The sequence below is a fragment of the Manacus candei genome, unplaced genomic scaffold (genome assembly GCF_025592945.1).
Source record: "Manacus candei isolate 608988 ecotype Guabito, Panama unplaced genomic scaffold, ASM2559294v1 h1tg000014l, whole genome shotgun sequence".
NCBI lineage: Eukaryota > Metazoa > Chordata > Aves > Passeriformes > Pipridae > Manacus > Manacus candei.
Window position 1 is genome coordinate 55,613,528 of NW_026138062.1, and position 16,720 is coordinate 55,630,247.

Sequence of the window (16,720 nt, forward strand, 5' to 3'; positions counted from 1 at the left end):
CTTGCTCAGTTCTTTCTGACTACACAAGGAGGAGACCAAACAGCCTGAAAAAGTATCAGGCAGCCAATATCTATAATAGTGGATATAATACATGCTATTGAATACCATAAAGATAGCCTGTTTATCTCTACATTATACTAGTAGGATATTTATTCCCCAGCAGTAAAACTGCTCTTCTTAGTCTGATGACCTTCCAGAATTGTTTTTCCTAAACAAAGTGTGGGTGGGAAATCTCTGTTCCTGTGCATTATTTGCTCTTCTGTCCGTTTTTTAAGCACATACTGCCTCTCCTCAGACCTGACCTCTCTCAGCCCTCTGTTCTCTCTGCTACACCATCTGTCACTCGCTCAGCCAAGGATCTCTCCTGGTACAGCAACCTGCCAACATTTTTGTTTCCTTTCCTGAACTCCCTTCTGCTTCTCTGCAGCTTTCTGAAAGAGAGACAGCCAAACTGTCACAGCATCCCAGACAGGACTGCACAAAGAACTGCAATTTCACAATATGAAGGAACTCTGCTAATTTCCCCGTCCTCACAAGAAACATTAAACTTTGCCCATGACACAAGAACTAACACAACCAAAGTGTCTCAGTCCATGAAGCTTCAGGTCCCTCATGGGCACTTTTACTTGTGTGCCTTGCATGTAGCGAGTGACCATTGCTTAATACATATATTGAGAAATTTCTGCCCAATCATGCAGTTATATCCCCAGTCGTACCAAGATAGATAACAAACAGAAAAAGAGCTGCACTCTTACCACTTGGTGACACCATGACTGGCTCTGACTGCCGTAAGTCGTCGCTAGCAGGCAGATTAAGGGAGAGGATTAAAACCATACCGAGGCCCGTTCCAACCCAGAGACAGGGGGAGACAGCAGTGTCGTTCTTTCGGGCAAAGGACTCCATGAAGTACAAAGCTGTAATTGCCTCCTTTGAGTCCCTGTCGATACTGGACACGCTGGAGCTTCGGGAACGGCTGAAGGAGTTTTCCCTATTTTCTGCATAAATAAATACAAGCAAACAGGCATAAATTGGTATTCCAAGAACAGGAGCAAGCCTGCAGAAAATACAAACTCCCTGTAGGGTACAGAACATACAGTTTTCGTAACCTGAGCAAACATTCTGACACTAGCACGATACCAGCTTGCTGCCACTGTATAAATAAGTGTGGAAAATGCTGTCAGACCTCATCAGTTAGATCTGCATTAGAAATAGCTGCTTATTATGGAGATTAGCATAGACTAATTAGAATTTACAACAGCCTTAGCTCAAAGGACTTGTTCTAAATAGCACAAAATAACTTTAGATCCATGTGTTACCAATGCATTTAAAATTAATCCATGTATCTCATTGCTGCAGGACATGAAGGGAGATGCCATTACCAACTTCACAGCACGTGTCCTTTGCTCTGCTCTTGTTACCATCACTAGGATGTTCTAGCACTGCATTCACAGCCATTGTTTATTGTCAAGCTATTAATAACTGCTCTCTGGGGAACAGACACCCATTGCTTAACTGAGCCCATAACCAAAATCGACTCTGGCTTCCCAGGGAGTGAAGTGAGAAACCTGCTCTGTGCCCTTGGCAACAACTGCAGAGTGAGCTGGCACTGACTGGCTAATCTTCCTGCCCAAGCTTTAGCAGGCAACGTGGAGAGCCAGCTGGAGACAGAGCTGTGTTGTCCTCACTGCAAGTACACAGGTTCAGAGAATCTCTCTGAGCTTTTCAGAGAAAGGTAGCAATGAACAGGGTCTGACTGCTGTAGGCGATAAGGATCTCTGCTTTGCTTTGCCTAGTGCCAGGCAGGAAGTACTGGCATTAGCAGGAACTGTCAGTGGCAACACAATGGAGGCTATAAAACACACTGAGGCTAAAAAGTTAATGAAGAGGAAAGGAGCCAGAAGGAAGATGGGAGTAGGGCTGGCTGCTAGCAAAACAGTTTGTGCCAGTGCTGATGTTTACCAACCTGTAGTCAAAAATGGGGTTAGATCATTGGAAACCCTACGTATGCTCTTCTGCAACAACAAAAACTGGCCAGGAGGGCCTGGAGATGGAGAAATAATTGAAGCTACAGGATCTGAAGTAAAGGGGTTGGTTCTGAACCTATCACTATGAAGTAGATCTGTATCTGGTAGGAAATTATCCTTTGTATAGCTCAGAAGAGACTCATCTCTTCAGAGCCAACAGAAGTGTCTGGAAAGAGGAATACTTTCTGCTATTGTCGAGGAATAAAATTAGAAAATTACTTTCTCACATAGTCCAACTTAAAACTGAATTAAGCCTTGTGTTGTATATGTGGCTCCTGCTCTCCACCGGAAGCAGCGTCTTTGCTGGTGAACCTCTTCCTCAGACAACATATTGCAGCATTGTATTCCCCTACACAGATGCCTCAGTGCAAACTGCTGAAGTCGTCCTCTTCACCACAGCTACCTGGGGAAGACTGGAGAGAACCATGGGAAAGCACTACTGGAATTGCACCAAGCATTACTACATACATATGCTACCTTAAAAGTTGGCACGCAGGGATGAGGGCAAATTCTCCTGCTGCTCTTCCACGCTTGGGCCACCTTTGGTTCTTTGAGGTCATCTGTAACTTGTCAAACAGGAGCTTCACAAGATAGCTGTCATTGGCACTTCAGTCCCACTCTCATGGAAGAGAAACTTATGTCTACTTGAACTTCCAAACCCTGCCCTCACCCCGTTTTCACTTTCATGTAGGCACTGTTGTAGCTCTCTAGTTCTGTCTCGGTACTGCTCAGTGTAGCTGCATAAAACTGGGATTGTTGGTACATCTACAAACACAGCTTCTGATACCTTGAGAATTAGTGTCTCCCATAACCCCAAGCACTTGTACTTCTCCTGCAGTGGACTAGTTGGCCCAGCTCCTTCCTGAGCAGTGACAGCTGCCAGGTAAAGAAAGGAAGACAGTAATTTCAAGGCAGAGATCATCCTCCCAAAGGTTACCTCATTTTAAAAAAAAATGTTATTATGTAATTAATTTTCTCTTTAACAGGTGTATTAATATCACAGTCACATAAAATTCAAATATGGTGGGGCTCAAACTAAGAAAGATGTTGAAAGGACAAATGCAGTTAGTGTAGGCGACAAACACAGAACTTAAAATATATGATGTGCCATTTGCATATGTCATCAAGCTTTCTCCCTCCCTAAATTAACAAGAAATGTTCCTCACTCCTGTGCAGTACAGTTAACTAATACATCTCTGCAAAACTGACACTAACAGATAGAATCTTTGGGACGCTATTGGGAACATACTGTGCCATTTTCTATTAAATGCACTACTCAAACTGAAAATCCAAAGATCAGCAAGACATATGTCAAAATTTGTTGTCATTAAACATATCTGAACAGCAAAGGCTGCAATTGCTATGTAACTTTATGACTAGCTCTAAAGCAAGGTAGAAATCTCTGCTTTTCCTAGGTTTCAGGATAAAATTTAGTTAAGGCTTGTTTCCTGGGACTCCTTTCTCAAAAGATTCTACCCCAAATTCTTTATCTAGAAACCACTCTATTGTATCCTAGAGAAACATAAAAGCACAACCTTCAAGAAATTTTAAAACCATGGCATATCCTTTGCTAGTATGATTGCTATGTCTTAAAATGACATTCCGTCTTCTCAAAGTTGACCTGCCGGTCTGTAGCAATCCCTAACCCAATCATCATATTCTGGGGTTTTTTTCGTATATTTTCCTTTTCTCACTCTGCATGATGGGTGTAGCAAGAATGTCAGCTACAACATCTTTTTGCAGAAGTCTGAACCAGGACCACTTCCAGGTACTCCTTGTAACCCAGATCAAAGTTTATTTGGACCCTCTGCTTCTGTAAGGGGACAGGACATTCACCTGTGAAAGGCTACTCAGTGCTCTTTTCATCCTCTCCTCCTTGCAGAACATCCTGCTACATGACACTTTCTCTTAAATGTGCTTCTGCCTCTAGATTGACCCTCGCTTTGAGGAAGCCCAGTATTCCCAATATTCCCAGCACATATCCAACTCCCAGGATCCATTGGCTCCCACACAGCCATCTCAGACCACCATATCCTTTTTCCTCTTTGTCTTGTAGACTTGGATTTCTTGGCTGTTCTTTTTTTCCCAAAGAAGTCTTCAGGCAATTTCTGCAGGTAGCAGCAGAGGAACTGAGAGCACCATCAGGGGGGTCCAGTGTTCCCTGAGAGCTAATGGAGGACTACAATTTGGGAGATGCTGCTGTTCAGGATGTTAGACAGTGCACAGCTCTGAACAAAAGCATTGCTACCTTCAGTCAGAGCATTTCAAAAAGCTGCATTCCATGCGTTAAGACCACACAATATAAACACCACTACTCTCCTAACAGTAATCCTGCTTTCTTCAAAATGTTTTCATTCAGCCCTTTCCTATGCATGGTTTGGGTTAAAGAGTTGCAGATGGAAAGGCAGGAACCAACTTCCTTTGTGGCACTGGACTGGTTGTTAACTTTGAGCTATGAGCCAGCAGCACACAAGCAGAAGTCTTCTGATTTAAAAGCAACTGCGAATCTTCTAACTTGCTGCCCACCTCACCGACAGAAATACACAGGACACTTCAACCCACATGCCAGGTTAAAAACGAAGCCAGTGGTTTTGAGTCTTACCTTTGTTCATCCATGTGCGAGCAGTATAGTGACGCTCGTCGTGTGAGAATGTACTGATTCCATGTAATTGCTGAAGCATTGCCCGTCTGGAAATGTAACCTACTGCCATAAAGTCGCATGCATTGCAAAAGGACAAGAACAATTGAGCCAACCGTCATCATGACATTTGTATGAAAGTAGCCCTGAGCAGTTACTGTCCCAGCTCTTTCCTTGCTTGACAGTGTCCTGCTGCAGTGCACTGGTGTCTAGGAGAAGGTTTAATTTAGGGTCTGGGGGTTTTCTGAGAATTTAAAAGATAAGTTGAGTAAATTATCCCATGTGTTTCAACTGTCAGCTGTACAGAGCAGAGATTGCAGAGATTTTTTTTTTAACCTTTTTTAGCTTCCTTTTGCTTAGCAGAGATAAAGCCAGAATTTCCTTACTTTCCCATAGAATTAAAAAAAAGAGAAAAAAATGTATGCTGTTTTCAGGGGAATGTTCTGACTTGTCTGTTCTCAGCTGCAAAGCAAAAGCTTTATTAGGGGAACACATCCTCACCTATCATATCTTTCAGAAAATTGTCATTGTGATTTTTCTGAAACAGTGGAGTTAGCATTTATACAGAAGCATAAAGTATTTTTTTTCATGAAGTTAGGAATCATGAAAACAGAAGTATCACTTGTTATGAGGAATGAAAAAACCCCCAACCTTACAGTGACAAAGATCAACATTTTCACTGCAACTGTTTACATTCATTACTGGAGTTTTGCAATTGACTGTCAGTGTCTTGGATGCTATTTATAGGTCCTTTCCTGGTTTTAACATAGTGAATAATTGATCTGCTTATGAAACAAATGCAAAAAATGACCTTTTTTGACACAGAAATCGATATATTCTGGAAACGAAGTTAAATGGTTTATATCATCCTCACTTGGATAATTCTAAAAGTTTTAATCCCAGATACCAGACTTAACAGAAGCCAATGGAACTATTTAAAATATTTGCCAGTTTAAGATCATCATCTTAAAATTTCAAGAGAAATCTGTCACTTTTAAAATTATATAGTCAGGAAAACATGCAAAGCTCTGAATGCCAGTGGAAATACACAGTTAAAGGAATTATACCTCAAAGATGAATCTGCACACAGTAACATCACAGAGACACAGAGACCAAACCATATTACTGGTGGCAATGCTTCAGCAACACAGAGGAAAAAGGGGCAGGAAGTAATGCTACAGGGTTTTCACACGTTTGCTTGGCTATAAAAACAGCTTCAAACACCTTTTAATAACACCACTCTAAAGCTGCATTCCACAAAAAACAATTCACTAGAAAGCAGCAGAAGTTGTCTTAAGCACAAACGATGCAATAAGAGTCTGGCATTTTACTGTGAATGATTTCCTAACTCAAATAAGTTTCCCTAAAAATATGTTGAAAAGCCTGTGAATATACTGCTTGCAGAGCATTCCAACCAGGGTGGCTGTGCCTATGCTGACACAGAACTCACAGCTCTGGGATGCTCAACCCTGCCCCAGAAAGTTCTGAAAGGTATTTCCCTGAAATTGCTACAGTTAACAGCAGTGTAACCTGAATGGCTTCATGGAATCACACTGATACAAGACTGATGGAAATGACAGCAAATAAAGGCCTGAAAGTGAAAATAGATTCAAGTCACCAGACTTGGATCTTTATTTTGATATTTCCAGAATATGGTAAAGTTCAGGCTTAGGTTTTAGTTGAGCATGTTTTAAAAACAGAATGTAACTGTTAGGGCAGAACTATTCTTCATACTGAAAAGGAAGTAGAAATAAGCATTTTTATAGAAATATAAAAATATGAAAGATCTTTACAGTAAGTAATCTAGAAAATATCCATATTTTATTGTATGAATCACTTCCCTTGACTTATACAAGCAACCTGTCTTCACATTAAGATCACGAAGTGTTCAGTTTGGATATAGATTATAAGCTTGAACATATGTTTTTTAATCAAAGACATCACAATTCTCCAGAACTTAAACCCCAGCCTAAACTATCCATTCTGCTGAAGCGTCTTTCACTGATGGTTTGGGAAAGAATAATTTGTTGTATGACTTTCATATCTGGGAGTATCCAAGAATAAGGCAGACAAGAGACATCGTAGAGGATGATGAAGCTATGGCAGTGTAACATCACTGCCTCCATACCTTTCTCATCTGGGCCATCCTTGGTCCTGGGGACCTCTGCCTCAGCCCCAAGTTGACATTAGGGTTAGGTTCAGAGATCCACAAAGCCTACACCTGCAGGGGCACTGGGGCACGCCAAGGGAAGTGCTGTGCATGTAGCAAAACAGTTTATGTTGATCTAGAGTGACAACTAGCAAGGAAAAAATGCTAAAGTTGAGCATGCAGTGCAAAACACATCCTCAAATTCAACATGCCTAGAGTACAGTGTGAAATTAGCTTAATCTGGAATCAAATCATCATTTAAACTAAAACTGACTAGACATTCTGTGACTGTAAGAACAACATTTTCAATGAGTTGGTTGTTTCAAAAACGGAAAATTTGCAGATTCTTGTAAGAAATCAAGTTGATCCTAACATCCTAGTAGAAATGTACTCCAAGGAAAAGCCATACATGAACTGTATATCTAGTTGAATAGAGTTGGAATTCGTGCACCAGCAGCTCACATGCATCCATGCAAGGTTCTTCTCCATTTCTTCCTAGGCCTCTTCTAGCCTCTTTTTCTGCTCTTTCACAAGGCACCTCACTTTTTCAACAACCTCTTCCCCTTGTTTTTCCAGGGACATAGGGCATTGCAAGCCCTGTTGTGACCAGATTTAGGCAGACACACACTTAAACTCCATTTAAACCTCTAAGGGAAACCAGTGGTTAGATCTGACAAAGATTATGATTCAATCTAAATGACGACAGTGCCACTGGCTTTTTGCAGTCCAGGGGCTGTAGCACTCAGTAGAAAACTGGAGGCTGTAGACACAAATCAGCCTAAGAGGACTGACTCCAGCCATCCAGCCACCCATGCCTCCTGCATTTTTGGCCACAAGGTATTAAGAGGAACAGCATTCTTCATGTCTCCCTTAGAAGCTGAGCCCCTGCTGGCAATGATGCTCAGCTGAGTGGTTGAGGTTTCTGGACCTTTTGGTCCTATTTTTTATTTACTCTGGACCTAATATAAAATATGAATGAGTTCTAGGAAACCCGAACACCATGGGTAGGATCTAGAAACTAGGCTCTCTCTTGCCACAACAACCTACTTTCTAGGTATGTCCTCTAGCAGACTTCCTGGGCAAGTGGCATGTCCCATCTATTTGGTTGGGATATGCACTCTCAGGACCACTCTCACACTTCATCTTAAAGAAATGGATTGAAGTAGGTGGACTGAATGACTCCCAAGATCAGTTGCCATTATTTTTGATTCATCCATACCACAGAAAAAACAGGCTTTGACCCTTGCTCACATTTGTAATCTCTCTACATCTCCTTTCTAAGAGGAAGCAGAAAAGAGAAGGTTTTTATTTTACCTACAAGCACATGCATGCTCATTCAGAAATCTTTGAGTTTGCAGTGCCCAGGAAACCAGAAGTGCTGTGATTTTGCTAAATACAGGAAAAAAAAATAATTTCAGCTTCCTAATAACTTTTTTTTTTAAATAAAGCTTTCTGCAGTAAGAAACATACTTTCTAGATATAGCACAAGTCTTCTATGCAACATTTTTATCTGATTCTCTGCACAGACAAGAAATATGATGACAAACTGAACAGTTAGTGGAGACTGTGGTTTACCATAGTGTTTCTAAGTTATTTCCTATTATACTAGTCTTACCAATTACAGTGATGTAAAGTAACTTCAAACGCTATCAAAATTGAAATGCGTTACAAGCAGAACCGACATCATAATCCCCTCCCTGAGAAATAAATGAAAAAAAATCAAGCCAAGTGCTTTTCCATCTGCTATGAAAGCTGAGCTGTGAAAAGCCATGGCATTTAGGGGCCTTGTGAAGCGTGGTCCCATGACTGCTGTAACACACCCAACAGATCAGGCAAGTGTCAGTTTGGCTGGCTGCTTGGGCAAGGAAGTTTACCAGAAATCATCCACTCCGCAATATGGAGAGCATTGGCAAAGGGAATGTGGCAGAGAATATGAGCTGTTCTGAAAACCTGCCAAAGAAGCAATAACCTCCTCAGAGAATACATTTCTGCAGCTAACTACCCTTGTGATCAAAATGAATCCCCAACTGTCTTCCTTAAGTTGGGCTTTTGCCTTAGTAATTTATGTCCTGTTCTTTCCTCAGCAGACATGGATAGCTGATTATTCCCTTCCTCTCTATAGTAACCTGCCATGCATTTGAATAATTTTGTGCCTTTTTTTCAGTATTTTTCTAGATCAAGAAACCAGTTGTTTCTCTGTTTCCTTGGAGGCCTAGGGCTTTGAAAACTGTCCCAATCATCTTCTTAGGCCATCATTACTTACCTCGCATCCACGTGTGGGCTTCAGACTTAACAGACTCAAGAAAAAAAGTCAATGATAAAAACAGAAACCTCCCTCTTCTACCCCCACCTCACCAGATGGGAAGGAAACCTCATGGTCACATTCACTCATCCAGTGCAAAAAAATCCAGTGTGCTATGCATACAGCACTGCTGGAGACAGCTTAACAGCATAGCCACAACGGACAAGAGAAAAACTGATATAAACTTTATATAAGTTACACAGGAAATACTGCAGTGCACAGCATGACATAGCTGAATCTGGTTCCTCAGGTTCCTCTGGTTCCTTTTTCTAAGATAACTACTCAGTATCATGTTTCAGGACCCCAACTGCAGCACACTGGACTTACAAGAGCAAGTGTCACACACATTTTAATACTGATATAGGTATGGATCAATCCAAAGGCTATGGAAAACTTGTTACAGAGACCAAAGTAACAGCCTGACATACATACACAGAAAATTATAGTAAAATTTGCTAAATATAAAAACAAACAAAAAGCCTCAAAAAACTTGGCACCAAAACCTAAAGCAAAACCCACCAGGGAAAAAAATCTGGAAGCCTCTGTCAGGTTACCTGTAGGGCTTTTTTAAAAATGTTGACTCTCACAAATACTTTTGAATAATAAAAGAAGTTTAAAGTATATATATACCAAATACTATGCATTTTCTAAAACAAATTAGACAAAATCATGCAAGTGAACAAACAACTTATCCATCAAACAGTTTTAGTCATTCTATATATATACACATCTGCAAAAGAAAAACTTCAAGTATAAAAGTACACTAGATCTCTTAAAATGGAAATTGCATTGTACTTGACATGGATTTTTTTATAAGGCTATTAAAGATAATAACTAAATACCCTTGAGTGGTTTGTTTTGCCAGCTCACAGTGACATTCAATTCAAGTGCTCTGTATCAAATTTTAACTACATATAATCAAAAGTTAATCCAAAAGCTGAAGTACATGCGGAAACTGAATTATTTTAAAGAAAAGTTAAAGCAAATTCAAAGACTGCTCTGAGCATTCCTAGAAAATTACAACGCACAGCAAAACCTTGTTAGGATTCCTTGTTCAGAGGCAAGTCTGTAGCACAAGACCTAAAAATGGCCTTTCTAGTACAAGGCGATTAAGGTGGACTAGTTAAAAACTACATAATAGGGAAGAAAAATAATAATAAAAAAGAGAGAGTTTTCTATCACTGCTGCTGGGAAAAAATAAATTTCCAAACACAACATTTCAAAGGAAAAACTCCTCTATTCTGTCTTTACTTTCTTCCCAAGATGTATAACCACATGTGGACGTGGGTCTGCAGAATGCCAAGATTTCTGTAGGAATGCAGGCAAGGAGAAAATGGCAGAGTCAGCCAGAACAAACTCTCGATGGCAAAGGCAGAGAGAAACCATTTGCAGAATGCAAACTGCTCTATGTTTGAAAGAAAGCAATAACCAAGAAGTACCAAATCTGAAAGACTTCTCGGAGTTGGTTATAACACACAAAGCAAGGAGAATGGTGTGCCAGAACATGCATCTGTGCACACATCCATATACCCACCAGCTATACAAGTATAACCACAACAAGTTCCCTCCCACAGCAATTTTATTTTTGTTCTTTAATGTCACCATTTTCTTTAATTCAGTGTTTTCTTTAACCTAAAATTACAACTAAAAATTCAACTGGAATACGTATTTTGTTTTCCTGTGCAGAAGAGGAGCAGATATTTAAGGTCTATTCATCTACCCTGCAATTCTTGATCAGGCTGTGATCTCTGCTGTTCTACATGGAAAAGGGGTTTTAACACATTTGAAAAATACATGATACTAGCTCTTAGCCTGAGATGGACTATTTTGGATCTGTGCCACAGGACAGAAGGCAAACAAGTCGGGGCATGCATTTCCCCAAACAAAAGTTTAATTCCTATTTCCATGTTTCTGTGAGGACACCTGCAGACAAAGCTGGGTGGTAGTCAGAGCCCAGAGCTGGAACAGACCAAGACATGAGCAGTGCAAATTGGCTACAACCTGGAAGGAAATCCACTAAGCTTGGATATAAAACACAGTCTCATTCCACAGAATGTTATCATGGATCAGAATCTCTGTAAGGATTTTCTTGACTAGGAATAATTTGCATTCATGTGTATTTTTTACTATTGTTGATATCAAAAGCACAATCTTGTGCTTGATAATAAAAAATGTAGTTTATACCCTGTGCAAGGAAGCCTTATCAAAGAAATATAATCACCAACTCCTGAAATCTCAAAAACTTATGGTCAAAAAGGACTTAAAGAAGTTTATAATTTAGAAGCTAAGCAATGCCAATAAATTCTGAAATATTACAAGAAATAAACATCTTAGTCAAAAGTATGTGAAAACAAGAATCATAAAGATTTAGAATCATAAATCATGTAATCATAGAAAAGTTGGGGCTGGAAGGAACTTTTAGAGGTCATCTATTCCAACCCACCTGCAATGAACAGGGACAACATCCATTAGATCAGGTTGCTCAGGGCCTTGCCCAATCTGACATTAAATGTTTCCAGGGATGGGGAATCCACCACCTCTGTGGGCAACCTGTTCATGTGTTTCACCACCCTCACTGTAAAAAAATCTCTTCCTTTTATCTAATAATATGCTACTAAGAACTCGCAAGGTTCTGATTTTGTGCTATAATTAGATATATAATATTGAGCAATTACAGAATTTATTACTATAGCCATGAGAGCACTGCATTTATGAAACCAGAAGATACTACAGGACAACATGTAACATTTTAAACAGCATAAATGAGCATGATGAGGATACTGGGAAACACACAGGTTTAAGCAGTAACAGTAATGATGCACACCTAGACACCACTACTCTGCTACTGTTACTTGGCTTTTGAATTGTTCTTCTATCAGTATGGAAGAAATATCAGCAATTTATGAACCTGAGCAGTTCGCAATATTTCAACCAGCAGAAAACAACACAACCCTCCTCCATTTTCTTCCTGTGATTCATCATTGCAAAGACATTCTTCAAAAATGCTTTTCTGTATCAGGAATCCTTCTGCACAAGTGAAGTGGTGAGAGTCAGCAAAATCTTGACAATCAGCTAACAGAAATGAATTCAAAATAATTTGTTGTGCGAAAGTTGCTTGAAAATACACTTGATGAAAATGCTGGAAATACAGTTCCTATTGTACCTGAAGATAAGATTTAAATATAAGATTTTGAAATCCAATGCGAGAGAAGATTCATTTATTATTCTAATAGATATTTTATGATTACTCACCACAATATGTTATCTTTTTAATCAAATCAAATAGAAGAGGTCATAAAAAACAGGAACTGGAAGTATTATTAGAAAAAATATCCAAGTATTATCAGTGCCTTAGAGACAGGCTTAAAAAAGGTAAGAATGATTTACCCCCACACAAAGGCTTTTTTTTTTTAATGTATGAAAAGTCTTTAACACTACTGAGATAGCAAACTCTAACCAAAATTCTACTTGGGTAGAATAATAAAATCTTACAAATTCTAACCTGAAATACTACCTTTCTAGTGAGGATATAAAATATGTTTCTTCATTCACCACATAAGAATATATAAAAAAAGAGGAGATAATTTCTTGGGAATACATCTATTGTTTGTGGCAGCGTATGCCCCTAAGTAGACAATAAATTTTCAGCAGAGAGAGGATTTTTTCATTTTATTTTGGAACCACTAGAACAGAAGGTTTTGATCAAAGCCAGTTTCACATTTGAGAGAGAATTTTTATTCTCAGTATATTCTTTCTCAAACCTTTTAACTTCTCATCTTCCCTCTCCCTCACCCAGACTAAGAATCTTTCAAAGATCATACTACCTTTCATCAAATTATTTAGAATAAAAAACTTCAGAAATACATTGCACTACTTGACTTAGCAGTGTGTCTAGAAATTGAAGATACATGAAAAACAGTGGAATGTCAGTCATACCAGACAGATCAGTAGTTGAGCTAGAAGTCAAAAGACTAATACCACAGGCATCTCAGAAGAAGTTTAGACATGCTGGGCAGATGGCTTTGCTTTAATGAGAGAATACAGATAATCAGAAAATTATTTTAGTCAATAGACCTGCTGAAAGGTGACTTTGTACACAAAATCACCACTCAAAGGACAAACTCAAACCATGCTCCATCATATTACATGCTAATATAAATTACTCTAAAGTAATTCAGTAGTTTCACTGAATTTACTGAAAGTTGTAATACTATTTCAGTGATACACCATTGATACTTTTAAATAGGGATTTTTTATATTGCTTTGATTTGCTTCTCTTTTGAAAGGAAGTTAGATGACTATCTCTAAAAGAGATATACTTTTATATTAAACTTGATAGGTATTATAACTAGCGATGAACAACAGAAAGTGACTCTTTCATGATAAAGAAAGCATCATCATGCCATCCAAAGTATCACTGTATTACTAAATGTTTTATACACAAGGGTCAATGGGACCTTAAGGGGCTGTGGGTTCTGCCTGCCACTGACTCAACTTACTCTGGGAAGATGGGAGACAAAAAGAAAAGAAGCATAAAAGAAACAGGTAGTACTGTGGCTTCAGTATGTACAAGTAATGCTGATGTTGCAGCAGTATCTGCATACAAGAATTCTAGAAGAGTTTCGTACTACATAGAATGAAGAAAAACACACAGCAATAGAAACTACTGTGGCAGTGATATATTTTCCATCAGGAGCTGTCACATGACAAGGGTACTTACCATATTTGTGTGGCACATAAAGAGAGTTAGATGAAAGTTTTATGTTCATGATCAGTAACTAATGTGGAGGAAAAAAATTTGCTATCTTATGTTATCAAAACCAAACAAAAATCAAAGATTCTAGCAACTTTCTACTAGTAGCAAAGGTATTTTGCAACAATTTGCTTTTAAAAATACAAAATTAGACACTGAGTCATAGAATTCTCCTTGCTCTGTCTCCATCAACAATCATAAAAAGTAGGGAGTACTGGTTCCAGTTGTAAAGAACTGTGATGCAGACATCTCTGCAGGTGGGCAGGTTAGAATGCAAAAGCTCCTCACAGGATAGAGAGTTTAGGTCAAGGTGTTCTTGGTTGCTTATCACGTATTACCACGGGGTGTTCAGTCTATTCTACACCCCAGACAGTAGCCACAGGAGATTACTGTCTTAGGTACTCAGGAAGTTATTCTGCAACTTGATTAAAAATGAACCCTGGATTTTTAAAAGGGTTAACTGTTAAAATTAATTATTTTATTCTTACAATATTAAATTATCATTTATGTTGTTTCAATACTATTGTTTTTTACTTATTACCAAAATTGAACAGAACCAACACTACTGGCCTCCACCATTTATTTTGTTGATATGCTTTTTCAGTTTTTGATAGACTGAAGCTTTTCTGCACAGACAAGGCATTGTTCTATTGCAAGAATGTGCGGGAGGAACATTTCCCATGGAGGCATGGGAAACAGGGGTCAAGGTCACCAACTGCAGAGTGGGAAAACTATCCAGATTGAAGAAGAACATGTTGGCTGAATCCTTCTACTTAAATTATCAGTGGTCAAATAGCTGGCACTGCTGCAATTAAAATGTGCCTATTTTGAGTTCTAAGCACAACGCATTGCCAGAGTGGTCCACTCTCTATCTCTCAACTTCATTGAGACTCCACACTCAGGCAGATCAAGATTCGAAGGTTGGTTTTTCAAGGATTAAAGAAAGAAATGCATTCTAAATTAAAAAAAAAGTATTATGGGCTATAATTTTACTGTAAACAATGGTCAGGGATTGTGGAATTTTATAAAGTCTTCAGTACCAATAAATAATCAGTATGTGCAAAGCCTGAACTCACATTCTAAAAATATCTTACTCATTTTCAGACTTGGTAAGTAAAGACAATGAGAGTTTAGAACGTTAGTACTACCAGCTGTCACAGTAACTGTCCACAAGCTGCTATGAAAAATCACTTTTCCAGAACAAAGCACCCAGTCTATACAGGCAAGGGGAGCAGTATGAGTTCAGTGAGGTTCAGCACACTACATCCCTAGGCAGCACAGAGCTCAGGAGCAGCCTTGTTAGTAACAACACTAACACACAGGGGTGGCTCTAATTCCAAACAGTCAGATGAAGACAGCAGTTCAGGGCGATGACTAGGACAAGGACCATGCTAAACTCATTTGCTTTCACACCCTGAGAGAAATTCATGAATACCTAGCAAAATATTCATTGCCACCCACCTTCTGTGGTGACTGGGAGAGAAATCTCCATGCAGGCTGCAGACTGGGCTTTTCTGAAGGGGGGCCTGCCAGGCCCTCGGCGGTTTGCTCTTGAAACGTCTGCACTGGAAAGTCGCTTTCCTGAGCCGCAGCTCTGGGATGTTGGACTCGTACAGTGACCATTCACGTGATCTGGAAAGTGAATGTAACAAGTGCTAGGTAAAGTATCAGCTCCCAAAATCCAGAATGGAGGAGAGATGTACGTTTTCATACTTAAGAATGGGTTAAATCAAATCTTCTGAGAATAGCTGCTTATTTGTTTTAGTAACTAATCATGTTTATGTAAAAAATAACTCACCATATCTTTAAGGTATAGTTTGAAAAAAACCAAGGGACATAGAACTGGTATGTTCTTAGAGCTGCAGATTCCACAGTATTTTGCTGACCGATGCACACACGCAATTTAACAAGGTACTGCTAGTGACACTGTCAGCCTTGATGTTGTGTCTCCTAACAGATATCAAGTGAATTTTAACATTTTCTTTCCTTTTTTTCTCTCATAAAGAACTGCAAGTATAATTTACGACAGGATAGAATTCAGAACTAGACATCTTCCCTCCCTGACTCGAAGCTGCATGAAAGAGGCATCTAACTGCCACTACTTGGGATAATTATAAAACTAGCCATAATATTGCTAAGTATTTAGTTCTTTTTATACCACATGGATTTATTTTACTGCTAAGGAAACTGACTGCTGAACAACTGGTTTGTCTGCTACAGATCTAAAGATATGAGGCCAAGTCCTTGGACTCCTGCTAGAGGCTGCGGTCAATCAGCACAGCATGTGCCACTGTCTAATGAGGTGAGAAACAAAACATGGCTGCTTCAAACTCTGCCTATATTCCTCTGTTCTTTGTCACTGCCAACAGGTCTTTAAACCACAGCATCCACTGGTAAAGGCTTAGATCAGAGTTCAGAATTGGACCAGACTACAAAATGTTCACATGATATTTTTCTTCGTCTCATGCTAGGTGAGGCAACATGAAAAGAATTATTGAAAACAATTTTCCCTTCAGCATATGAAAGGATACACATCCAGGTATAACTGAATTAATTTTGGTCAGCAGGTTAATTTAAGTAAACAGAAGATAATAAGCAAAACAAAAATTCAGATTCATGCAAAACTGTATTTTATTCAAAACTGTAAAAGCTCAATATTATAGGTAAGGTCAAGCTTGGAGTGTCTGCCTTAATTTTAAATGTCAGGTTATTTATATCTGAGAATTAGATCAGTCTTTAAGATTTTGTATATAAATATCATATTCTGTCAACTCTCTTTGATTTGTATTGTATCCAAGGAAAAGATGAATGTTACTGTACCAAGATAAATTTATTTCTTGGTTACCATGCCACG

At 39.0% G+C, this 16,720-nt stretch overlaps 1 protein-coding gene across 10 annotated transcripts in view; it reads right to left on the reverse strand.

Annotated features, from left to right (window-relative positions):
* Positions 1-16,720, reverse strand: part of STXBP5L (syntaxin binding protein 5L) — a 188,482-nt gene that overhangs the window by 5,689 nt on the left and 166,073 nt on the right. For 5 of the 10 annotated variants that reach the window (XM_051779956.1, XM_051779953.1, XM_051779952.1 and 2 more), the window contains 3 exons: positions 15,328-15,498; positions 4,627-4,728; positions 756-995 (listed from right to left, as the gene is read on the reverse strand). In XM_051779956.1, coding sequence (XP_051635916.1) covers positions 756-995; positions 4,627-4,728; positions 15,328-15,498 — 513 coding nt within the window. The remainder of the gene's footprint in view (positions 1-755; positions 996-4,626; positions 4,729-15,327; positions 15,499-16,720) is intronic. The other 5 variants (XM_051779957.1, XM_051779955.1, XM_051779954.1 and 2 more) reach the window with 2 other exon arrangements.